The sequence below is a fragment of the Musca autumnalis genome, unplaced genomic scaffold (genome assembly GCF_047663935.1).
Source record: "Musca autumnalis isolate F117 unplaced genomic scaffold, ASM4766393v1 scaffold_2, whole genome shotgun sequence".
Lineage (NCBI taxonomy): Eukaryota > Metazoa > Arthropoda > Insecta > Diptera > Muscidae > Musca > Musca autumnalis.
The window spans coordinates 92,528,201-92,555,641 of NW_027411755.1; the positions used below are offsets into that span (position 1 = coordinate 92,528,201).

General features: G+C 34.4%; 1 protein-coding gene across 29 annotated transcripts in view; it reads left to right on the top strand.

Moving 5' to 3' along the window:
- Positions 1 to 288: 288 nt before the first annotated feature.
- The window catches only part of Mondo (MLX interacting protein mondo), a 101,555-nt gene continuing 74,402 nt past the window's right edge, over positions 289 to 27,441 (top strand). For 2 of the 29 annotated variants that reach the window (XM_073968313.1, XM_073968336.1), the window contains exons 1-2: positions 289 to 384; positions 3,225 to 4,453. In XM_073968313.1, the coding sequence (XP_073824414.1) occupies positions 3,975 to 4,453 (479 nt within the window). In that variant the 5' untranslated portion in view covers positions 289 to 384; positions 3,225 to 3,974. Of the gene's footprint in view, positions 1,169 to 1,312; positions 1,337 to 3,224; positions 4,454 to 27,441 lie in introns of those variants that run through there. The other 27 variants (XM_073968312.1, XM_073968335.1, XM_073968325.1 and 24 more) reach the window with 24 other exon arrangements.

The following is a 27,441-nucleotide window of genomic DNA, read 5'->3' on the forward strand; positions in this document are numbered from 1 at the left end:
CGACATGGACTCCAACTCCACTCCATTAAAAATTTCCGTCTCGTGAATTACCGCAAAAATGTTCGCAACTTATGTTTTTATTTCTTTATTTTATAACAAATTCTTAGAAATGTATACACTCTCTCTTATTTTTAGAATAAATGATTTCGCCAGCAGCGGGTAGGGATCAACCAACTGTTTTTTTGTAGGGATCTCTAAAGCCCATTATTATGCAAATTTTTGTGTTATGGAACATACCTACTTTTTGAAATCAAGTTGACGTTGTTTTGCCAACCTACTTCCGCCATCATTGTTGGTACTCGTTTCTATGTGTCAACAGTCCACTGCCGCCGGTGTCCGTTTAGTGTGGCTTGGTTCTTCGTGTTACAATACAATAGAATAAAAGTAATAATAAAATTTATTTTTAATTACGTGAACAAAAAGGATTCGGGCAGTGTAGTGTCGAAAAGAAAATATAGTAAAGACGGTCAATACTAGAAAGATAGCCAACTAGCCAAGTATCCAGGGCACGTTCAACCGTGCAATGATTATTAGTGTTAGCAAACGGAACCCAGGAACCCAAAACAGTTGTAAAGTGTGTGTGGAAGCATGGAAGTAGTAAAATAATAACACGTCTTCTCATTGCAACAATTCCAAGTATTTTTCCAGCCAAAACAAGTCATCTGAGCTTTGAGGTGTTAATATGACGACACTAACACGAATTGGATGATTTTCCAAAGTATTTCCAAAAACTGCATGTGTTTGATCATCTGTTGGCCTCTCGTATAAAACGTTTTGTTATCAATTATAATTTTCCAATTCGATGAGGGAAGGAACTGAAATTAAAACAAAGGCAAAATAGTGACAACATTAGCCAACGACCCAACCAACATACGAAAGAATAAAGCAAAAAAAAAAATGATTAAAGTGCCAATTAAGTTCGAGCAAAACAATAATAGTGAGCGTAAATGCATTAGTACGAGAATATGAACAGGCAGAAGAATAAAAAAAACACACAAAACAAAGAGCAAAGTTAGTCGAGCCAGTCGAGCCCACTTCTTGGGAACGATGTGGAGAGTAATGCAAGCTCCAATATAAACAGAATACTTTGACGTAAATATTCGCACTTGTCGCCGTACTTTTGTCGGCGCATAATGGAATGGCTCTCGGTTATTTTGTTTTTATTTTGGTTTGTTGTTGTGTGTTAATAATGTTATTATGTATATCGTGTCAATGCCCCCATTTCTTAGGTTCTCTTGTTAAAAAGGATCATTTTGTAATCATATTTGTTATTGTGTTGGGAATTTTTTTTTATTTTAATTGCAAAGAAATTCACAAATTTACTAAAAGGAAAGATGTATGCAAGCAATATATACTATGTATTTACACTGTCGCTCACTTGAATAGAACCCCCTACAACTTTTTTTCAGCCTCCATTTTTCCCGATTTATACAAGATATTAAGTGTTTAAGTTTTATTATATTTTGTTTCATGTGTTTGGAGTAAACTTAGTCATTCGTTTGCATTCAAATCCAGTTAATACAAGAATTATACAACGAAAACAAATTAAAGTCAAAAATTGAAGTAAACTATTTGAATCATTTAAATAGAACCCCCTTTAAAATTTGTGCAGAAAATTATAAATTATAAATAAATGCCCGAAGACGTAACCCACAAAACCAAAACTTTACAGGAGAAGCAGAAAACGTTATAAAATTAAAAACTGTTTTACGGAATATTATCTTATGAGGCGAATATATGGGATATTATCCATCATATACAAAGGGGAACAAGTAGTAAAACCAAAACCGCTGAATTGCTTAGTTTTGATATCCTCCATTACAACAAATCTGCATTATCTCATTTTCTGAAATGCCATTTCTTGAATAGGATCGTTGTTTTTGAACGTAGAAACTTGAAATTTTGCCAGAGCATGTATTTTAGGCTTATGTGTCAGATTACGTCGAAAAATGAATTTCGATTTTCATGTCGGTTACGTCTTCGGGCATTTATGATGACGATTTACTCTATATTGAAAACGAAGTACTTACAGTAATATTCAGTGAAAGTATATCCTTCCTGCTTTTTCTTCCAACAAGTTTATTTTTGGAAGCGTACTACTCTCCTAGGGTCGTATATTTTAGGCATGAGCCAATTTTTTTACTTCAATTTTTGACATTATTTTGTTTTCGTTGTATAATTCTTAAAAATTGGATTTGAATGCAATCGAATGACTAAGTTTACTTCAAACACATGAAACAAAATATAATGAAACATATCTTGTATAAATCGGGAAAAAATGGAGGTTGGAATAATTTTTAGGAGGTTCTATTCAAGTGAGCGGCAGTGTATTTGGGAACTACACCATTTTCACATGTACTTCGTATGTGTTTAGACACACAAATTTCTCGGGAAAGTAAATTGAGCTTTTTTGGGGGAGAGAGCGGAGAGGATAAAGCTCCTCAATACTCTTTTAAACACGGACTTAGAAGAATTTCAGTTGTAATTTGATTATTTCATTTGAAAATCGAAATTTTTCACTTGTAAATTGAGAATTCCAATTGAATTTCGAATTATTTCATTTGTAATTTGAGAATTCCATTTGAAATTCGGATTATTGCATTTGTAATTTGAATTTTTTCATTTTTAATTCGAATTTTTTCATTTGTAATTCGAATTTTTCTATTTGTAATTTGAATTTTCCTATTTGTAAATCGAAGTTTTTCATTTGAAATTTCAAATAAATATTGAATAAATAAAAAAAAAAAAAAAAAAAAAAAAAAAATGAAAAAAAATCAAATTACAAATGAAACAATTCGAATTACAAATGAAATAATTCGAATTACGAATGAAATAATTCAAATTTCAAACGGAAATTCTCAAATTACACATTAAATAATTCGAATTTCAAATGAAAGTCTCAAATTACAAGTGAAATGTTTCGAATTACAACTGAAATTATTCGAATTACATGTGAAAATGGTGTAGTTCAGTTCAGTTCAATTTACTTATTACAATCACAGTACTCTTGAAGCGTTCTTTATATTATTCATACATTTTTCATTTAAATCTTCCTGCAGTCAGAGTTCTTTGGCCAGAAGATCTTAAAAATACTTCGACAAATGAATACCTAGTTATCAATTTTATCAGAGCTTCTAATTTTTGCATCTAAGTTTTTAGCTATAACAAGTCCAACATCAAGTATTTAATATTTACTTACTTCTTTCTACTTATTATGATGATAGTGTAACCTCTTAAACTGATAAGGGCAATGGAAAACGTAAAGAGAAATAATTACCCACTCGTAATACGCTAAAGAGTGACAAAATAATAATAAAAACAAAACAGAGACGTTATAAAAATAAACAAAAGTTCAAAAAGACACCAGTGAAAGAGATTGACGGGGCAGTTTTAAACAATCGTTGATCAACAAGAACAACAGAGCGAACAAATTCAAGTTAATGGTGACTAGTTAAAGACGTTAACGTTCATTCGTTCAGTGCTGATTGTGAAATGGAAAAGATATCATCGCAAATGTTAAGCTTTTCATATATCTACAGCAACGGCAATATAGCTTACAAACGATCGCCCATTACAAACACAAAGTTCGATAGTGGTAATGCTAATGAAGTTTTATCTTTAAAAAGGCAAATCCAGCAAGTGTACAGCAGCCAAGTGGATTTAACTCGTAATCGCAGTTGTGGTTTTAGGAAGCGTGCTAAATTGAACATTGTCTTATCGCCCACAAGTAAAATGATGTTAATGACGATAACCTCTTGATTTGTTTATTGTCCTATATGCTTCTTCATACTTCGTGTTGTGTTGTTGTACGCGTCGCGGCGCACAGTTGTCAGTTAAGTCCTTCAATTTCATAGACCGACTGGTCAAATTCCAGTGAACTGCCTGTCATCTTTATTGGCCGTTTCTTACTTTTCACTTCAAGAATAATTTTATAAACATCTTCATAGTGGAACATTGGAACACGACTTTTTAATATGATGTTAAATATGTCAAATAAATATAATAATTATCAACATATCGCTGTGAGTGTATCAACATCTTCATCGTCCACAATGCCGCAGTCTTCGGCGGCATTATCCGTTTCAAGTAATGCATTGTCAGCTTCCAATATTTTTTCACAAGACTCCAATTCATCTATTAATTCGAATTCCGCAACTGGCAAAGCTGAACGGGAATCCATACATTCAGGTCAGTTCATGGTGTCAACCTTTGAGGCTGAAGAAGCCCAAGATGATCTCGACGATAGTGAAGTTAAGATGCTCGATCCAGAAGATCCAAGTCTTTCGAAACCGGACGAAACTAATACATGTATGGAGGTACAGTTGTATGTACCCCGTAAAGTGGCACAGCAAAATAAATATGGTTTCAATGAATCAGCCGGAGCAATAACGTCGCATCTCGAAATTGAGACCTCATTGACCAAACTCTTCAAATGCATGAATTTAGCTTACAGGTAAGTGTATAATGTAGCTAATGTATATTAATTATTCATGTTAGGTATACAAATTATTTATATTGTTTTGGTACCACAGTCGCACCATGATCGCCTTGCACGCCGTGTATTATAAACGCTGAGATATGTAATTATTTGTTGTCGTAGTATGTTCTAAACTCCACTTACGCACCGCGATTAGAATTTGTTCCATATCATTAGGATAAAAATTGATTCTGGCAACACTTCTTGGTTTTATAGAGGTCTCGTTTGTCTCTTTGTGCAGATACGAAAATTCGGAGCGATTCGTATTTATATTCTGTTCAAAATTCTTTGAATGAATTGAAAACCCCTTCAATTAACTTTTTTTTCATATCTAGTTTGGCTGGTGCCTTGATTATCAGAATTATACAGTGCATACTCCCATGTATGCACATCTATACATATTTGGTAGGTGCGAATCTGGGGGAGAGTCGGAAGCAAATTGCTGAGTTCCTAGATCCCTTGATCGACGGCCATTGATAACAAAAAAGTCTTGGATTGGTTAGTAATCCGCCATATAGACAACAATGAACCCCCAAATGTTGACGACCCCACAAACATTAAAGGACCATGACCTTGGAATCTGCACCTGTATTGTTTAGTTTTAAAAAGGGGGATGTCTTTAGAGAGCACAAGGCCGATATTACTTACTGTTATGGAGTGAGAAAGCTGTCATGACATAGGCCAACTGAAATTACAACATACAGCTTAAGAATACTACACTCAATTCCCCCAAATATTTGATGAAAGCAACTGTAGTTCCGATAATTTATTTGCACAATATCACTCCATGTAAATAGTCGTCAAGTACTAGAGGCTTTCAGGAGGTAACTAACTACTCATGGTAGAGAAGGGATGAATGAGACGAGCAAGCTACAGATAGCGTGCTAATTACATACATATATAATGTTGGCCAAAACTAAAGCACCCTTCAGTACATTTTTTTAAAATGATAATTTTTTTTAAGGAAACAATGTTATACGTTTATTTTTTATTTTTCTTTTTATTTATTATTTATTTATACCCCCTATACCAGTTGCTGATATTATTCGAATGTTCGGCACAACTTTCGAAAACGACTGTCACTGTCGAATGTTTGGCAAATGTTTTTCGTGTGTACACAGCAAGTTGTTCTTCTGTTCGTCAAAAGTTTGAAAACGATATCATTTTCGAACATTTGGTGAATGTTTTTTCTTCACAAGAAAAATTGTTGCGAGAAAAATTTTTTTACTTCGAAATTTTGTTTCAAAAAATAATTTTATGTTGTATAAAATTCCCATTTGCTTTTTTCAAATAATTTCGATATAAATGTTACCTATAATATAAACAATAAATAGCTTTGTTCCTTTACTTTTTAATGGTAAAAGTGGTAAAAGAGAAAAGTGTCAAAATTGCTCAATATTGCTCTCTCATGAACATTTTTACCAGAAAAGTAAAGGAAAGGAAAAATGGTAGATCTGGTAGCAATGTCGAAAAGTTTTGTCAGCGTTCGATTTTTTCTTCTGTTTTTCGTCCATTTTTTGTCCATTTTTTCTTCATTGTGAAATAATCGTCAAACAAAAGTCAAAAAATCAGGTCTACCATTTTTTACCTGCAGAAATTTGTCGGGTAGCCTGTGGTAGAAGAGAAAGGTATTTGTGCTCTCTCACTCTCTTAAAAATTGCTGTCAGTTTTACCAATTTTTGGGGTTAAGGAATGCTTTGCAGGTTAAAAATGGTAACAAATGGTAAAAATGGTAACCTCAGGTAAGTAAAGGAACACAGCTAGTGTTGATAAAGACAACATATGGCTAGGTTGCTAAATACAAGAAAACAATGTTTATCAACAGTTACATATCGAGTCGCAAACATAACAAAGAAATAAAAATTGAAAAGGTACACAACAGAAACTTCAAGAAACTCCACAAAAAATGTTTTTCGCCACTATCGTAGAAACCATCGTCATGCATTCGCTTATAATATTATTGCCGATTTTCAAAATCGATGGTTTTCCTGCCACAAACTGAGCGGCAAATGAATCGTTTTCAATTCATTCTCGTGTGTCGTTCTCGCACACATTCGCAAACGATATCGTTTTCGATAGCAATGGTATGGTGGGTATCTTCATTATTGGAAAACACAAACATAAGGAATCCATTTTTATTTATTTACTAGCAGACCCCGGTCCGCGTTGCTGGCCCGTCGTAATGAGTTTTAATGACAACTTTTTATCGACTTTATGCTTGACAATTCAAAAATATGTATTTTCTACCTCACTTCTTCGCTCCATTGTCAAACCGAGAAGGATTTTTTGTCTGTAGCCTTTGTCGGATTTTTTCGCCAATTTATGCTTTTTAGGATTTATTATCGTCCATGTCCCTGTCTTTATCCTAAAGGGATCTAATTATAAAAGTTAAAAAAATGGTAAAATCGAATTCTCCCGCTTATTGAGACTTATATGTTTTAGCTTTTCATGGCTGATGGACCGTTGATCCTCACCATTCAAGTAAATTTGTAAATATATAGTTTTTCTTGGTCGGGGGCGCAACCACCGTTGTCCCGAAAACTAATTTGCAACCCGATGCACTCATAAGTTTAGCAAATATAGTGATTATAAAATAATAGGCCCCGAAATTCGTCTACAAATATATAGCATTTTGGACCACGGAACATTCGGTGAAAAGAGTGGCCGTGATCATCAGTTTTCAAGATATAACATATTAAAAAAAAGTAGGCCTGGTCCGGTATTTTGGCTCCAAATATGTACCTAGGGTGCACACAACTTCATTGCCTACCAAAATGTATGCTGAAACCGATATAATCATACGTTTGGCTTATATGTATAGCGTTAACCAGAAAGGCATGGGGAAGGTACCCCACCTCTTCCGAAATTCATAAAAAATACATAACAACGGCAAACATTGAGGTTTTGTCGCAAATTTTGTGGAAATCCCTTCAGTTATGACATATTAAAAAAAAAAACAGGCGTGGTCGGGCCTATAGGCCCTAAAGAAGTACCTAGATTGTAGATTAATCCGTTAATTTTTAATCCGATACATGCATAATTTTTGCAAATATAACGTTTTTTAAAAATAAATATAATATGTAAAAATAAAATATGTAACATGTTTTCGGTAGGCGTGGTAAACTTTTCTTTCTAAAAAACCTAAGTTGGGTTATGACTGCATTTGATTTTTATTCATAAAGGTAAGGCGTTTTTTTTAATATGCCCCCTTCAAAATTCAAGAAAATATGCCCGTACATTCCCTGACATTTTCAGGAAAATCGGCTCAGTAGTTTTGTAGAAGTAACATATTTTAAAAAGTGGGTGTGGTCAAGTCATTAGATTCTAAAAAAAATGGGTAAGGTCTTCCGATTAGATACATTCGTAATTATTGTAAATATAACATTTTTAGAAAAGTAGGGTATAGGGGAAGTACGCCGCCCCTTCCAAATTCAACTGAATTTGTAGCCTATTTTAAGCGGGGGCCATCCTTGTACATTTCCTGGCAAATTCAGGAAAATCGGTTCAGTAGTTCTTGTAGAATGATAAAAATTGAAAATTGAAAAAGTGGTCGTAAATTTTCTTTGCATTAAAACCCAAATCGGGTTATGGTGCACATTTTACAGAAAAAATTATCGAAATCGGTACAGCCGTTCTCAACTGATGCCATGACCAACGAACGACATTTGATTTTTATTTTTAAAGATTTAAAAGTTTAGACAAATCGCGATTTCCTTCAAAATCCCTACAGTAGTTTTGTAGATATAACCTAATTAGAAAGTGAGCGTGGTCGGATCTTAAGTCCCAAACTAAGAACGTAAGGTTGGAGACACAATCGCCATTGACTCGCAAATAAATTCCGAAACCGATACATTCGTATTTGTTGCAAATATTGCATTTTTACAAAAATAGGGCATATGGGAGGTACCCGCCCTATCCGAAAGTCCAAAAATGTGTAGCCTATTTTTATCGGGGATTAACCATGTACATTCGCTGAAAGTTTCAGGAAAATCGATTCAGTAGTTTCGTAGATATAACATATTTAAAAAAGTGGACGTTGTCCAGTCTTAATGTCCCAAATAAGCACGTAAGGTCGGAGACACAATCGCCATTGACTCGGAAATTGATTTTCAAAGCGATACATTTGTAATTGTTGCAAATATTGAATTTTTTCAAAAATAGGGCATAGGGGAGGTACCCCGCCCGATCCGAAATTCAACCAAATATGTAGACTATTTCAACCGGGGGCCATCACTCTACGTTCCCTGAAAATTTCAGGAAATTCTGTTGAGTAGTTTCGTAGATATAACATATTTATAAAAGTGGGCGGAAAAGTGGGCGTGGCCAATTTTTCTTTGCATAAAAACCTAAACTGGACTATGACTAACATTTCCACAAAAAATTATCCAAATCACTCCAGCCGTTTTCAACTGATTCAATTACCAACAAACGACAATTGAGTTTTATATATAAAGATTTTAGGTCGGAAATATAAGCGGACAAAACTAAAGCACCCCCAAATTTGAGGTGCAACAAAAACTATTCAAATCAATATTTCGTTGCATATTCTCTATTCTATTATTAATTTTTGCAGGCGAAAGAATTAATTTTCGGAAAATGTAGACACAATACTGAAAATCAGTAGGTAGCATTATAAGGAGACCATACTCAAACGTGGACCCAGGTCCACAATTATTGGTGGGAAAATTTTTAGTAGGAAAATGTGGCATAAATCCTCAAAATTCTAAAAATCAGAAGGTACCGCCATAAGGAGTTTATACCAAAAACATGATCCGATATTCATCCAAAAACAGTGTTCGAAAATAAACACTATGGTATGGTAAACACTATGGTTCTGTACCGTACCAAGATGGATAGGTACACTACGATAACGCACCGCTCCGGAACACAAACACTAAAAAAAATTTAGTGTAGCGACTGCGGTTCACTACGATTTTTTGGTGAACCGACTGCGGTACAGTACGGTTATCATAGTGTACCGGTTCATTAAAACATAACGTACCGGTAATGTACCACACATGTGGGTTTTCTGAATTGTGAGAAAATATTAAAGTTTAATTTTTTAAGAATATGCGCAAGCATAGTAAGTACAACTCAAGATTATGTAAATTAAAAGCATAAATGTAAATCTTTCATTTTTTAGGTCGGTTACGAATTTTTTAGAAAATTAGTAGAAATATGGAAAAAGCTGAAATTTCCAATCAATAAATATTTTTAATTACTTGTAAGGGTGTACCAACAAATTTAAGTGTACAACCTCCTAGTATGACATTCGGTTTGGAAAGGATATCATTAAGGAATTTCTATTTACTCGCTTTGAGGTAATTTTAAATATAGGCTCATTATAGTATGTTTAGATTTATGAAACTCATTGGATTTCAAATGTCAATTCCTTTGCGTATACGTGAATTAAAACCCAATGGATTATGACGGGGATCTATTTAACTTATACTTTGAATGCATAAATAAGAATAATAATACCGTGTCATAAGGATGTTTATTTGCGGCAAAGATCAATTCATAAAAAGCAATCACAGTCGGAGCATTACAAAATTGTACTGTTCCACTGATCGGATAACTAGAAAATAACGTACCACACAAATGTAAACAAAATTCAAAATTTCATGTGTTATGGAAATGTTATATTCATGTATTACTAAATCGATTGAAATATTTGAGAAATATATGGATTTCATCAATGGGACCATAAATGCGGGTTTTAGGTTTTAGGTGAAAATTCACCTTTGGCCCCATACAAATTACTATGGAAACAAGGATCGCCCGGGTTAACTTTAAGCGATCGTCATAAAGTTGCATATATAAGGTATTTGGGTCAACTGGAAAAAATGTAGGGGTAGGAGTTCCAATAAAAAATTTGTTTGTTTTTTTGGTCGGTCTAGTGTACAACCTTTAAAGTGCATAAAATCAGGAGGTACCTAAAAATAATAATCTTTATTGATGTGTGGAGGTTTTCTACCCATTGAGAGTTCGAAATACCGAGTTGCAGCCACAGCCACTTTAGTAAAAAAATGGTTGAAAAGAAGACATCTTCCATTCTAAAAACCCGCTGTACGAAAGTAAATTAACTTCGATTGGGAGGAACCCTTATATGGGGGAACTTTTAAGTTTAAAAATACTACTACTTTCCGTATGAAAAATAATATACACTCCTCAAAATGGTAAAAATCTTCAAAAAAAAATATTAAAATCGGGTGTATGTCGTATAGAGGGGCTGTATTAAAATTTGCGTCTATGCCCATAATTGTCTGTAGATATGTTGTATTTTCATATCAAAACTAAATAACAAATTTTAGCCATTTCACTAGAATAATGCCGATAAAACTTTTAAAATACCGAAAATATGTAGGTATATTAAATAGTGGTCTACCGAAAATTCCTGGTGGACAAGTTTTATACCCGTTGCGAAGACTAGGTATTATATATATGCGACGCTGGTACGATAATGTGGTAAAATACTTCAATCAAATGCTCCGGCCTTGAAAGCGGTCTTTGTAGCTAGGTTTTCCTCAAATACTACAGCTGATGATATAAATTATTTTATGAAATCTAAAATTGAGGGAAATTATTTTTTAAAGTGCTATAAACTTAGATCAGCATTTTCAGGAAATAAATCCTCTTTTAAAGTTGTAGTGAATGAAAATATCTTTATGCAACTAATATCGAAGGAATTTTGGCCTGTTAAAGCATTTGTGAAAGAATTTGTGGAAAGAACAGATAATGTAGCTTATTTGCCTCAAAGACAGTCTACAGTATCAAAAAACTAATTAGTTCATTCTCTATTTGCTATCAGAATGTAAGAGGGTTAAATACTAAATTAACTCGCTTATTTACTGTTAGTTTCGGATTCGATTATAATGTTATTGTATTTTCGGAAACGTGGTTAAAACCATCCGTGTTAAGTAGTGAGATTTTATGTTCTAACTATCAAGTGTTTAGAAAGGATCGTATTGATAAAAAAGGCGGAGGAGTCCTTATTGCAGTTGATTCTAAATATTCCGCTAACTTAATTGAACCTAACTTTTCTGATATTGAATTTATTGCCACATCTATTGAATTAGGTAATTATAAGTTATTTGTCACTTGTTCTTATATACCTCCGTCATCATAACTTGATATTTATAAGAAGCATATATTAGCAATTAACTCAGTAATTAAAAACATGAATGATTCTGATAGAATTTTGGTTCTCGGCGATTTTAATATGCCGTCTGTTAAGTGGCTTAAATTGCCTGATTCTGAAGCATTAACTCCCTTAACATCCGACGCAAATACAAATCAAGATACATTTGAGATTGTTAATTGTTTTTGTGACCTCTTCTTCTTCTTCTTCTTTATTTGCGGATCCGTTATTCGGATATAAAGCGATCATACAATAGTATACATTACATTTATATATATCATATGTACGTGTTATGTTATTTTATTTTATGAAATTATAAACAGCTCTCGATTTTTAGCAGCATGTAGCAGATTTGTTTCATCTCTGTATCCTGTCCACTCTTGGATGTTACTTAGCCAGTATATCTCTCTTCTGCCTCTTGGTCGTTGTCCTTCTATGTTGCATTTAATAATGCATTGTATAAATCTGTGTGACCTCAATGTTCATCAAATAAATAATATAATTAATAGCTATGATAGAATTCTTGATTTAGCTTTTGTAAATGTTACACAATATTTCGAAATAACCCGAATTTTTCCAATTTCTTCACCTGAAGACAATCATCACCCTACATTATGTATATCCATGATAAATAATAACATAGTAGAAACTCATTCTAAATTAATGAAAACCGTTCCTGATTTTAAAAAAACCGATTTTAGAAAGCTCAACTCCCTTATTTCTTCCATAGACTGGACATCAGCATGTCTATGTAAGAGTCACGAAGACCTTGAATTTGTAATAATTCAATTTTATGATATCTTTAATAAATTTGTCTCAGAGTGTGTCCCTAATGTCAGAATGAAAAACTCCGGTAAATATCCATGGATAACATCCGAACTTTCGTCTATAAAAAATTCCAAGAATAAGCTTTTTCGGAAATATAAAAAAACTGGCTCTTCTATAGACTATGCCAAATATTCCCTTGCTCGATCCAAGTATACTTTAGAGTCCAGTAGGTTGTATAATCATTACCTCAACAAGATTAAGGATAATTTTAAATCAAATCCAAAATCCTTTTATGAATTTGTTAACTTAAAAAGAAAAGTTTCCTCTAAACCAACTATTCTGAAATTCAATGACCAAGAATTTGTAAATAACTCTGATATAGCTGAAGGTTTTAAAAAATTCTTTACTACAACCTATTCAAATGCAGTGTGTCAAATTAGAGACCCTTACCCTTACAAGTTATCTAAGATAGACCAAATAAGTATGCCTTATTTAAAAACTCAAGACGTTTCCAGAAGTTTACGAACTTTAAAGTCAACAAAAAGTCCAGGCCCTGACGGGATTCCCAGTATAATTCTTAAGTTTTGTTCCGCTACATTATCAACTCCTTTAACACAACTGTTTAATTATTCCCTTAAATTTGGTCATTTTCCAACTTTATGGAAAAAATCTTACATTATTCCTCTACACAAATCTGGCAGTCTATCAAATGTTTCGAATTATAGAGGAATTGCAAAATTAAGTGCAATTCCTAAACTATTTGAAAAACTAATCACGGATGTAATTTCCATCAAAATTCTACCCATGCTAAGTCCATATCAGCATGGTTTCCGCAGTGGTCTCTCAACAATAACAAATCCGATTGAATTTACATCGGTTGTAATAAAAGGATTTGTTCAGCGTTATCAGACTGATACAATCTATACAGATTTTAGCAAAGCTTTTGACAGAGTCAATCATAAGCTTCTGCTACATAAATTAGATTATATAGGCTTCAATACAAATTTACTCAAGTGGATAGCATCCTATTTGCAAAATAGATCTCAAATTGTTCTGTTTGAGGGATGTTTATCAAAGTCGATTTTTGTTCCGTCGGGTGTTCCACAGGGAAGTCACCTTGGACCGGTTCTTTTTCTTTTGTTTATAAACGATTTGCCAAGTTCAATAATGCACTCAAAATTGCTAATGTATGCCGATGATGTTAAGTTGTTCATTTCTTATAATTCTCTGATACAAGCTGATTTACTTCAAACTGATTTAAATAACCTTTTTCAATGGTGCAAAATAAATTGTATGGATTTAAATTTGAATAAATGTAAACATATGTGTTTTTCCAGATCATCTTCTTTGACAAGGCAATTCAATATTATTAACTTTGTTTTATCATCTGTAGAATCATTTGTTGATCTTGGTCTTTTGATGGATCCAAAATTAAATTTTAACAATCATGTAATTTCTATGTTAAATAAAGCCTATAGAGTCTTAGGATTTATAAAAAGATGGGCCAAAGAGTTTTCTGATCCATATATAACTAAGCAATTATTCACATCCCTTGTAAGACCTATATTAGAATATGGATCTGTCGTATGGGATCCGCAATATGGAATCTATTCCGATAAAATCGAATCAGTGCAAAAGCAATTTTTACTTTTTGCATTGAGAGGTTTACATTGGAGAAGTAATTTTGAATTGCCTTCATACTCTAGCAGGCTAAAGTTAATTCGATTGCCTACATTAAAAAGTAGACGTATTATGTTGAAAACTATGTTTGTTTTAAAAGTATTGAATGGTAGTGTGCCGTCTGATTTCTTAATATCGTCTATTAGAATAAATGTTCCTTTTAGACTTAGTAGATATTATCAATTCTTATATATAGATTTTCACCGAACCAATTATTCGATGGGTGAACCACTTAGCAAAATGTGTACTGATTTTAATTCCATGTACTATAATGTGGACTTTTGCATGAGTTTGGAAGTCATAAAATCTAATACAATTTTATCTTTAAATAACTAGTAGTTTGTATGGTTTAATATATAACTGGCTGATGAAGTAGATTCTGTAGCTGGTTTTCGAATTTCCTTCGTATACGCCACCATGATGCGTATCATGGTGTGTACGCGATCCCCACGAAAGGGGAGGACGCCCCCTCGGTTGCAGGGGTGGGAAAGTGAGGCGTGGGAACGTTCGATAAAAAAAAAAAATACCGAGGAACTATACCGACAATTCTATAAAGACATGTTCAGCTATATCGTAGAATAATTTGGCTGAAAACTTTAAAACAACAAAACTCGGACAGTACCATTCTATATCTAAACGTAGACCTATACGATCGATTCTCCGAAAGAGTGTTTCATACTACCTTTTTGTCAAGTAAACATATATGTAAAAGAATTCATATTTTCTCATAAATCACACATGTGTCGTACATTACTGGTGCGATATTTTTTAGTGAACCGACCAGTGGTACACTACGATATTTTAGTGAACCGACTGCGGTACACTACGATTTTTTAGTGTGCCGACTTCGGTACACTTCGATTTTCCAGTGCGGTACACTAACATATTTTTTTACACTAAAATATTTTGTAATGATACCGTACCTGAAGCAGTACGTTATTTTAGTGTATAGTTTATTTTCGAACCCTGTTCAAAAATGAAGCTACAGAGCCGGCCGGCTTATTCTGCCGACGACCAGCAAAAAATGTCAGACTGGATTTCTCCAAGAAACATCTGAACTGTAGTATCCAAAAATGGAGGACTGTGGTGTTTTCTAATGAATCTAAGTTTAATTTAAAATATTCAGATGGCATAAGGCGTGGACCGGTTAAAACCTCAATATTGAAAACGCACTGTAAACCATGGAGGCGGAACATAATGGTCTGGGATTTTTTTCTAGGGGCAAGGGTTTGGACCAATTCATAAAATTAATGGAATTATGGATCGTCTTAAGTATCGTAACGTATTAAAAGGCGTGATGTTGCTTTATGCTGAAGAAGAGATGCCACTTAAATGGACATTCCAGGAAGATGACGAGCTAAAACATGTATCGAACGTGGTTAAGGAGTGATTCCAAAACAATTCGACAGAAGTTCTCCATTGGCTTGCCAAACCCCTTATCTAAGCCCTCGATTGAGACTTGGTGGAGATAGTCAACACAAAACTCAACCCAAAAAATTGCAAAACCAAAGAAGATTTATTTCAAACTGCAAAATAGCCTGGGAAGCAAATCGCTTGCAATAATTAATAATTTAGTATCCTCTTATGCTTGTGTCATCCAGAATAGAGGATACGCAACGAAAAATTGATTTCAATAGTTTTTGTTGTACCTCAAATTGGGGGTGCTTTAGTTTTGTCCGCTTATATTTCCGACCTAAAATGTTTTTTTTTTAAATTTTAACTTTTGTTTATTAAATACGGAATTTCATATGTTTATGTGCTTCCAATAATGAATATATAAATAAATGAAAAGAAAATAAAAAATAATAAATTTATAGCTTTGTTTTCTTAAAAAAATGATCATTTTAAAAAAATTTACTGATGGGGTGCTTTAGTTTTGACCGACACTGTATATGCATTTATCACTTTTCAAGCTGTTGGTATTCAGTAGTACTGCTGATTAATGTCCTACAGAACTAATTCCAGAAGATAGTATTGAATGCCAAAGTAGACCAAGCAATAAACGGTAAAAAGTTGATGGTACAACTCGCAAGACGTCTACTACCCCGCCAAATGTGGAAGTTAAAAAAATTGCTTTATAAACAAATTTAGTGACTATATAGCTCCAGACTTTAACATCATCACGGTGGCCAATGGAGGAGGGCAACTGTTTCGTTATATGTAGTTAGGAGCTCAGTATCCGGTATGCATATAAATTGCACAACAACTGTAGTGTTTTTCAGGCGGAAATCTTCGATATAGTCAAGGCTTTGTAATTGGTCAGGCTCTGGAAGCTCTGGTCAGCAGTAGTGGAGTATACGCTTCTAACTTCAAACTAAGCCATTCACAAAATAATTCAACTTAATCTCAGTTTTGTAATGTCTCTTTGTATTTGGAACAGAAACATCAATAATCTGAGGAATGATAATAAAATCTCGTTTTTAGTCAAATCAAAGAAGTTCAAACCCACAGTTATAAATAAAAAGAACTCAGATTTTTTAATTAAAACAATTTTAATTTTAAACATTCTTATGAATTTATAAAATAGCAAATTTTCATATTCTAAAACAAAAAAAATTATCCAAAAATTTGAAATAAAAATTGTACTACTCTTTTGTTCCGCCCACATAACAATTTAGTTTATTTTATGTAAATATTGGACTATGGCTAGTAACCATGCACCAATGGCGTGATTGGAGTATAGTTTTTTATTTTGTCTCGCATGCTTTATAGAGTGATAAGGCAATATGTATTGTAATTTATTGGTTGTTTTGTCATTCGCCGAATTTTCTTCATTCATTTTTGTTATATCAGCATATTTGTTTAGGTACTCATATGACTGGCTGGCAAACTGCATTAATTGAGAAGTGTCAACTTCCAGTGTCGTTAATTCGAAAATGCAATTCATATCGTTCAGAACATAATGTTATGCTTATATGCTTTCAATTAGAGTTAGATAGAGGTACACACCTGCTCAAAATAATAGATACACTTTGTACATTTTTCTTGAAAGTTCAAAAGAACGGTTAAATTTATTTAAAGAGATTGAGAATATGCGTTTTCTTATACCTCGATGTCATACAAGTATAGCAGTCAACAAACTAAGTTTCATTTGATATTAATAAAGTTTAGGTTATGTTTCCACTAATAAAAATTCATTATTTCCGATTATAACTGAAGTGTATCAATTCTTATGAGCAACAAATCTACTGCCCTTAGTGGAAACATAACCTAAACTTAATTAATTTCAAACTTACGTTGGTTGTTGATTGTTATACTTGTATAACATCGAGGTATAAGAAAAATCATATTCTCAATTTTTTTAAATAAATATAATCGTTCTTTTGAAATTTCCATAAGAATGTGCAAGGTAGGTTTATATATTATTTTGAGCAGGTGTGTATATACAAAATTATTATTAAAAAATACGACGCATATTTGTAATGAATATGTTTATATTTGATAATCTTTTTGGGATTCGTAAAAGTATATACATAAATGAATCTCAAAAGATTGGTATATTTATTCTGGAAAGTTACACCGAATTAGTAAGTTTCATTGTTTACTTCTGGTACATCTTGTATAAAATCATAAAAACGGTTTATAAAATGATAACAGACGAATATTCCTTGATATTACAATAATTGTGGTGAGTGAGATACTCATGAAAATTGAGCTGCAAGCTACCGGACGGGTCGCAGGTTGTGGATAGTGCACAGCCCCTAGTTGGCGTCAGTTGGGAATATATTGAATAAACAACCCCGAACAAGCAGCGGATGAGGAATAGGGTATTGGAACCCCATAACCCGAACACTTCATCCAACCAACCATATCTCATCTGCCAATGAACCAACTCGAAGTAGTTCGGGATTAGGGTCCGGCAGATCATTGCATGATTATGGTCGGATTATGCAAAAGGGCTGATAGGGGAAGAACAGATAACCACAAGCTTACAGGAAGCCTACACCCGTGCTTAGTCCATCAAGAGTGCCAGGCTCTTCTTTGTCCTTATAAGCATCGGAGAAACCCTGACAAAACGTCAAAGAAACATGAATAAAAAATGAAGAAATATTACAAATCTCCCAGGCGGTTTCAGGGAAATGTCAAATCCCTCCGTTTCGACGGCAAGCTCCACAGGTCTGGGATTGAACAATTCATGTTTAGACAGTATAATAGAAACCTCTACAAAGACTAAAGCAACATTCGCATTTAAAAAGTGTGCCAAAACTGTATGCTGGAATGTTAGAACTCTCCACGAATGTGGAAAATTATCGCAGCTGGCCAGCAAAAAAAGTTATTACCAAGTAATGACTTTATTCAGTAAATTTTGGCAGTTGTATCTACTTACAATTTGACCGTAAAAGTCATTATTTTTACATGGGGATGTCATAGGAAGGAAGTACTTCCTTAAATATGTTTTTAAGTACATATTTAACCACATACCGGTAGTCGAAAAAAGGCTAAAAAGCATATGACAATATTCAAAAAAGTTTTGCAATAGTTGAAGTTGAGGTTTACAATTTAATAAATCGCGAGCTGTAAATATATTTTATACAATATGAATATATTTCTGTTGATTGAAGTGTTTTAGACACGATCTGATAATATGGACCATAACAAATAATTTACGTGGAAGCTGTGTTGGTGACAATACAAAAAATGGGTAAAAATGTGTTGAAGTAAACAACAAGTTTTTTTGTGTTCTTTCTTGAATTCTGGCCAAACCACGGCACATTCAGACTTGAGCTCAAAGAAAGAATTAAAGAATACTTTTTGGGTAATATGGTTCTAATGTATGGTTTTTCGATATAAACACTTCATCAGACAAAAATTGATGCTGACATTTTAAAGTTTTGATATCGGCGTTGTTTGAATTTTTGTTATAATTAGAGGGCGCAACCAGATAATGACATAAACAATTTATATGGTTGTAGAACTCGTGATTCCACGTCGTTTGATGTATATTTCATGAGTGTGCTCTGTACAGCTTCCTAGTAATAGGAGTCCAAAGTCGAATATTTTTTAAAAAAAAACCTATGTTTTTGGCTTTAAAAATTGCAAGTGTGACACATGTAGCTTTGAACTTCGCGTGATTTTATTTTTTTACGCGCCGGATCTAATGAGGCTTTCCGCGTTCAAATCCATCCACTAAAACGGCGGATATAGATACCTTGAAAATGTGAAAATCTGCAATAATATATTTTGGCAACTCCGCGCATTGAACCGCGATTTTCTTTGAAAATTTATGCATAAATGAAATCCTTTATACGCGATTATAATATTTGCAAAAAGGGTTGTCATAAATTATAGAGATTCGGGAGTAATATTCGCATTTAACTCAAAATAGAATGTGGTGGCACATACGCGGTTCTTGACGAATCTGTTTAAAATTTGTTATATTGACGTATTTTTAATAAGCGGTTACTGAAATCGGCGCATCCGGCGCATATGCACTCGCTGTATCCGAAAAGAGCAAGCGCCTCAACTGATTTTAAAGAATTCGCGAATTACACGCTTTTTAACATTTGTGTTTTTTTTCTTTGGTTGTGATTTCAATATTACTCTGTACTTCATAATTCTGTTGCTTATCACACTAAGCAAATATACTTTCACGATGATAAACTATTTTCCTGGAAGAAGTTTTAGCAAAATACTTCAGGTTTTTTTTTATTGCTTAAGCCTATAGATTACAAAAATCCTTACAGACTACATTAAATACAAAATAACTATATACAGAATTTATTAACAGAGTATTAACAATTTAAGTATTTAGGAATAATATTATTTTATTTTTGACCGAATGTCGATTTTCAGACAGATCAATGAGATGATAAAACTTATTAAATTCGACAAAGATACGTCGCAAAGGATCGTTATTAGCATAGTTGGAGGTGAAATAGTTTATTTGTAGAAATTGATAATGACGAGTTGGCCTGAAAGGAACGTTTAAATAAATTCTTTCCAAAATAAATTCTGATTTTATCGTCCCCTGAATGACATTTAGTAAAAATGTAACATTTAGCATCGTGCGTCTACTTTTTAAAGTTGGTAATTTAATCAAATTTAAGCGAAATTCGTAAGATGGCAATGTCTGTGGGTTCCAACCTCGATTTCTAAGACAGAACATTAAAAATTGCTTTTGTACAGATTCAATAGAATTGGAGTGTATGGAATATGCTGGATCCCAAACTACTGATCCATATGAGATATACACCTGTTTAGTAACAGCTGGATCGGAAAATTCTTTGCTCCAACGTTTGATAAAGCCGAGGTTTTTATATGCTCTATTTGTAATTAATGAAATATGTTCCCTGAAGTCCAATCTACGATCCAAGAGGATACCAAGGTCATTGATACTATCGACAGATTCTAACATATTTTCGTTAAAGTAGTAATTTGTGTTGATTTTTTGTAATCTGTAGAATGACATGAGTTTACACTTTAGAATATTTAATTCCAATAGATTGATGTTGCACCACTGATAAAAACTGTCAAGGTCATGCTGTAGTTTCAGTTGATCAGAAGGATGATTCAACGAATAAAATATTTTTACATCATCCACATACATTAGGACATTAGAATAGTGTATTATGTCTGGCAAATCGTTGATAAATAATGTAAACAATACTGGTCCAAGGTGACTACCTTGTGGTACACCAGAAGTTACATAAATTTTATTTGAAGTTGCACTACCAAATTTTACAACTTGTATTCGATCGATTAAGTATGACTTTATCCAATTCAACAATAGACCACTGAAACCCATACGATGTAACTTTTTTATCAATAAACCATGATTTACTTTGTCGAATGCCTTGCTGAAGTCTGTATACACACAATCAGTCTGACTCCTTTTTATAAAAGCAGCATTTACACGTGTAGTCAATTCTAACAAATTTGTTACCGTAGAATGATTTTTTCAGAACCCATGTTGGTATTTTGATAGAACAGAGGATACTTGAAAACATAACAGTTCAGTGATAAGTTTTTCGAATAATTTTGGTATGGCATTTAATTTTGCAATGCCTCTATAGTTACATACATCTGCTTTATTGCCTGACTTAAAAAGGGGAACAATAAAAGATTCCTTCCAAATAGCTGGGAAATATCCAGAATTTTGTGATTTATCAAACATGATCGATAGAGGTAGCGCCAGATTATCGGCACAGTGTTTTAGTATACAAGCTGGGATTCCATCTGGTCCAGGAGAGGTAGTATTCTTTAAGTTTTTATATTGTTATACACAATGGAGGAATCTAAATTTCTTATCATTATACATGAGCATTCAGAAATATTATAAGAATACTCAAAATTATCGTCATGTGTTTTGGTGGAATAAGTTGTTTGAAAGAATGAGGCAAATATATTAGAGATACCTGTGTCGTCTTCTCCAACAATGTTTCCAAATTTTAGGATTTTGTATTAATGAAACCGTAAAAAGCTTTAGGATTGAGTACTAATTCTTTCTTAATTTTTGTAATATAGTTGTTGTAATGTTGTTTATTGCATAATGTATATTTGGATCTAGCAATTGAATAATTTGCATAGTCTAAAGTGGATCTACTTTTTTTTAAACTTTTTATATAACTTATTCTTTCTATTTTTTAACTTTGGTAATGTAGTAGTATTCCAAGGTGGCCCTACGTTATTAAAGCTTGCGATTTTAGGGACAGTTTTTGATATGCAACTTTCAAGAGTGAAATAAAACATATCCAACATATCGTCTAATGAATTTAATGTGAGGAGTTTAGACCAATTAATTTTACTCAAAAGCAGGTTCAGTTGAAAATAATCAGTTTTTGAAAAACAGTATTTGTATTTGCGGGCACAGTGTTTAACTTTGTTGGTAAATTGTGAGGATAATGGGATCTGAATGTTAATAGTGGGATGATATTTATCTTCTGGTAGTGTAACTGGATCGGCCTGAGATATCAAAATATCACAAGAGTTATTCACGAATACTAGATCAAGTAGTTTATGGTAGTAGTTGTAAATTTTATTAATTTGGGACAAACCTGAACTCAGTAAAGGACCAATGCAATAATTTTCACTTTTACTCAAAGTGGTAGGTAAAAAATCATTTCCATCGGAACTAGGAATCCATTTAATATTTGGTAGATTGAAATCTCCAAGGGCCACCAGAATATCATTTGGTTTCGCTGTTTGAAAAGCATGCATAATAGTATTAGTTTGTTTTACGTAAATGTCAATGTTTGAACCAGGAGGAATATATGAACAAGTCACGAAAATACATAAATTATTTAGACGAATCTTCACGCCAACTATTTCAATATCATGTGCTAAGGGGAAAGATATTGATTCGGAAGGATATTGTGAAGAGACAGCAATGAGAACACCACCACCTCTGTTTTTTGAATTGTCATTACGATCCTGTCTGAAAATCTGGAATTTTTGACATAGGGATGATGATGATGATGTTCAAACCTCGGACATTTTGATATACAATATTAAAATCATGATTACTAACAATAGGTGCAGTATTTAGTTTTTTGATGAGACAGGTGGTAGATATACTATATCGGATTGAGGAACATCTTTATAAATATATTCTTGAATAATTGCTTTCGGAGGCCAAAATGATGGATTAACAACTGTTTTAAATACATCTTCAGGAACAATAATTTTGAAAGAGGCCTTGCTTCGCCTTTTGGCATAATTGAATTTTTGAGCAATAATTTCAATGTTAGAGTTTAACTTGTTTCTTACATATGAGATTATTTGATCAGGAGACGTCTCAGCAGCAAAACGAGCGGCGAATATAGTTCGTTTAGGTACAACCACTCTTAAATTGGTAGGACTTGGAGAAACAGGTGTCCTTAATATATTTGGAGATTTAGGTGTAGCTTGAGGCGAAAAGAATGATGATTTTGAACAAGACGGAGTTGGAGTTATTTCATTTGAAAGATTACGGCTTTCTATTGGTAAATTAGTTGATGTACTTTTAGAAGGCGTATCATTTATTAAAATCGACGGAATTGTTTTGGCTAAAGCATTCTGCGAAGATTCAGACGTATCATAAGATGGTTCAGTCGTATCATAAGATGGCTTCTTCCTTTTTCTAATGGAGTCTAACGGAGATTCAATGAGATCTTCTAAGGGGGAAGCTTTATCAAATTACTCTTTATATTTAATAAATCTGTCCATCAACGAATTAAGATCAAGGCTTATTTGATTGAATTCGGTGCGTGTCTTCTTGAAGAAAGAGTAAAACTCTGTATCATATATTCGGCATTTAGGGCAACACCATCGCAAACCCTTATTCTCCATTAGATGATCAGCAGTTCGTGGAGTTAACTCAACACATTTAATGTGCTGAGCATCAAGACAGAGCCAGCATGAAATCATTCTTTCGGTGGTATCAGTAATTCGGCAGTTTACATGTGAACAACTCATTTTGATAAGTATCTTTGGCAGCAAGGGACTTTCAATTTCGATTAACAGAATGTTAATGTGACAGGTGTAGAGCTTTAATACTGTTGTGTTTATGTTTGTTACGAACCACGCACAAAAGGTAAATTTAGCGAAATAATAGAATAACTCCAAAAATGTTTCTCCAATTTTTCGTATTAAACCAAAAAAATTGTTTTTGAAATAATATTCCAACAATAAGTTTTTGTCTTTTGTTGTTGCTGCAATATGCAAGTTATAAACCCAATCTATAAAATTTTAGTCTTACATTTTTCTGGACATTGTCTAGATTCTGTACGTATTTTTAATTTATTTTTTTAGAGATTTTTATGGACTCTGAGTTAGAATAAATAAAATTTACTCCAAGAGTTATTCATAATTTTTTTGATTTTGCGCGAAAATAAAAATAAATTTAGCAAATATTTGGCGTCTACGGGTAGATATTAAATGCTGTTACCGATTTATATATACATCTTGGTACTACAACACAAAGGAAATTTTTAAATATTTTTTCTTTATAAGGGAATAAAACCCCCCATAACTTTTAGTCGCAGCATCCAATTTTGTGAACGCGAACAGATTTGAAACCACGATCTTTTTCCTAGCCCATGTACCAAAAATCGTAAATATGCTAGCAAAAAAAATTTTTATGGTAATGAAATTTGCCATATGCTTTATAGAACAATTGAGGTGAAATTAGATTCAAATTCAACACTCCACACTTTTTTTATTTTTTTTTTTATTTCGCTACCTTCTGGTTTTGAACACGCGAACTTCTGATTTGTAGCCAAACTAATACTAAATAATTCGTAATTATGTGAACAAAAAACTCCCATGCAGTGCAATTAGGTCCCCATGTAGAGTGCAATTAGGTCCCTCTTGGTGCGCTCCTCCGTATTCATTTTCCATCCTAGCCGATGGTCGAGGTATTTCGCCTCAGTGGAGAGACTCAGCTGCACACTATCAAGTGTAGGTGGTACAAAATCAACGATCTTCCTTTTTCTGGTGAAAAGCACTTACTTTGAGGTGAGCCCAGCGTGAGAGTTTTACCAGTGCACCTTGCATCAATTCAGACAACGTAGACAAGAATTTCCCGCTTATTAGGATTACTACGTCATCTGCGTAGGCGACTGTCCTAGTTCCTAGTCAATCGCATTCCAAGAGTATCCCATTTACCACCAGAGCAGAGTAAGAAAGATAAAACTCCCCCTTGAGGAGTGCCTCTGGTGACATCTCTTTATAGAGCTCTCCCCAATGCTACAATTTATTAGCCTGCTTTCCAGCATGCTATCAATCCTATTGGTTAGGATAGAGGGGACACCCAATAGCTCTAGATCAGAGTGGATGGATGCAAGTTTCTCGTTGTTAAAGGCCGCCAAGGTGAAATTCGATTCATCCAAATTCTTTTCTATGTATCCCACAACACTGTGTAGCGCTGTCTCTTTCGATTTCCCTTTAATGTAAAAATGGTGCTAATTGCGTATATGGTCTTGGCTAATATATTATCTGATTTCTAAATCTAGTAATCGCTCTATAGTCTTTCGGCAGCGAGTGACTTGGTTTTCCAGCTTTAGGATTATAGGTCACTGTTACCTCTTTCCATAGTGCCGGTATGTGCGATAGTAGTAGACAGGTCCTAAAGATCTTTTGGATAAAGGTTACCAAAACAGTAGGTGCGTTCTGAAGCATCGCTGGAATGATACCATCCGGTCCAGGAGACTTGTAGGGCTGAAAAGTACTGATCGCTCATGAAATTCTATGATAACTTACTAACCCGTCAACAAGTACCATCTCCTCTGAAGTGTGGGCCCTGCTTGCATCCACACTAGGCAGGCCTGAGCTGGCGGCCTCCCTCCCAGGAAAATGGGTTCCTGTCAACAGGTCTAGAGTCTCTAGAACCGAATTAGTCCAGGTGCCGTCATCCCGTTTAATGTTCCGAATGTGTTTGGGGTCCTTTGAGATCAGCCTACGGAACCTCGCTGCTGCGTTAACCCCTTCTATAGACTCACTGAAGTTTATCCATGCATTTCTTTTAGCTTTCCTAATTTCACTCTTATATTTGTTGAAACTATCAGCATTGAGTTTAGTTTTACTAGCTTTATTATGCGCTTTCCTGTTGTTCTTCCTAAGTTTGGTTAAGTCATTATTCCACCAAACTGGCTGAGCTCTCCTACCAGGATAAGAAAATGGGCAAGACTTCTCATAGCAACCCCGGAGAACCCGTGTGAGATCTTCAACATGTCTGTCGATTTTCCTCGTTGTGCGTGGTTCTGATATTTCGCGCAACCTCGAGGAAACTGTAGTTTTCCCAATTGGTCCTCCCTGGATTCCGATGAGGCGGCTGCCGTTTACTTCCATAGCAGACTCGAAAGTGTATCGCTCTGTGGTTCGAGAAGGAACACTCCTCCGATACTCTCCAGTCCACTATGGATGTATCCTCCAAATTTGTAAGGGTTATGTCAATTACCTCTTCCCTTACCCTATTTTGGTGTCACTGCTTCCCCAGTAGAAGTGATGAGCATTTGCATCACAGCCCATCACTAGCAAACAATTGCTCTGATTGGTGGGTCGGGTGCCTCATACGGCATGTAGACCGAGGCTAGTACCAAGGCCCTACAGGTATCTTCTTCTAGCCTCTATACAGTCGTATCACCGTCACTGCAATTGTAGAGTTGAATAAGATCTAAACTTTTCTTGGCTACAATACAAGTTCTTACCTTTTCCCCATTGGATGCAAAGAATAGGTAGAATCGCCCATCGTTTAGTCCAGAAACTCTATTTTTATATAAATAGGGTTTCTAGACCAAAGCGACGTCTAGTGAGGGAGAGAAGAAGTTCGGCAGCCGCTGCTTTGCAGTGATGCAGATTAATCTGCACCACGCGAATACCATGCTGTCGAACCTCCTTACTGCGCCTGCGGGATGCGGAACCAAAGTACATAAGACCCGAAGTACAGCACTCCCCCACAGTCCCTGATATAGTTCACGCTATCGGTTGTGAATCTCATCACCATACCTTCTCCTTTCCTGAAGAAGTTGACCAGTCTCCAGCTGTCGATCAGAAGACCCCTATTTTGTTTGTGGATCATCTGGAGGCCACGTCTAAATCTGGAGGCGGCACCTATGTTGTGGCTACGATCCTGCGAGGTATCTCGTCGACAGGAACCGCGGCTAGCCTACAACCGTCCCATAGTGCACCAGAGCCCTCAATCGTTTGGATGAGAAAGTCCTTGGAATCCTCATCCTGGCAATTAAGGACCTTGACGCCCCCCATCGTCCGAGGTACTCGCCGTACGCACCCTGGCGACCCCATAGTCGGAGAACAGACAATGGAAGTAAATAGATTAGTCGGTGAGCACAAGCGGAAAAAGTGGATAGATCATCTGAAGTGCTGCAACATTAGAACCCGTAGTAGTAAAATTGGACAACTTGACATAGCTTTTGCGAAACAGGTCTGTATTGAATACACTGGTGCAATTGGTATGCCAATCGGGCCAATTCGATGGCGCAGAATTCGCCGCCGTGGAAGTTGCCGCACTGTAGTGGGGTTACCCAGCAAATTTTGAAATTGAAGTTGTTCTATGTGAAGTAGTGATTGCATAGCTTTTTGTGAATCAATCCATGAATAATGCATTCCATTCTTCACATTTTGACAATGTCCGGGTTGAATCCATTTCATAAAATTTATATTTATAATACCTTTTTGGAAATAAAATACATAATAACACAAAAAATAAATTATGTTATTTTATGGGTCTGTTCCGTATTGCGACCAGCGACGAGTGGCGTTGCCAGTTGTCTCTGCGACCAAATTTGCGTACGATCGATAATATTCGCCGATAACGAGTCATCGGCGATGTAACGAAGCGTTTTTTGTTTTAATTTCAATAAATGAGAAAAATATCAGAACAAATTGTAAACAAATAAATATTAAGCTAAGTGGAACTATTTCTGATAGAGGAGATGTA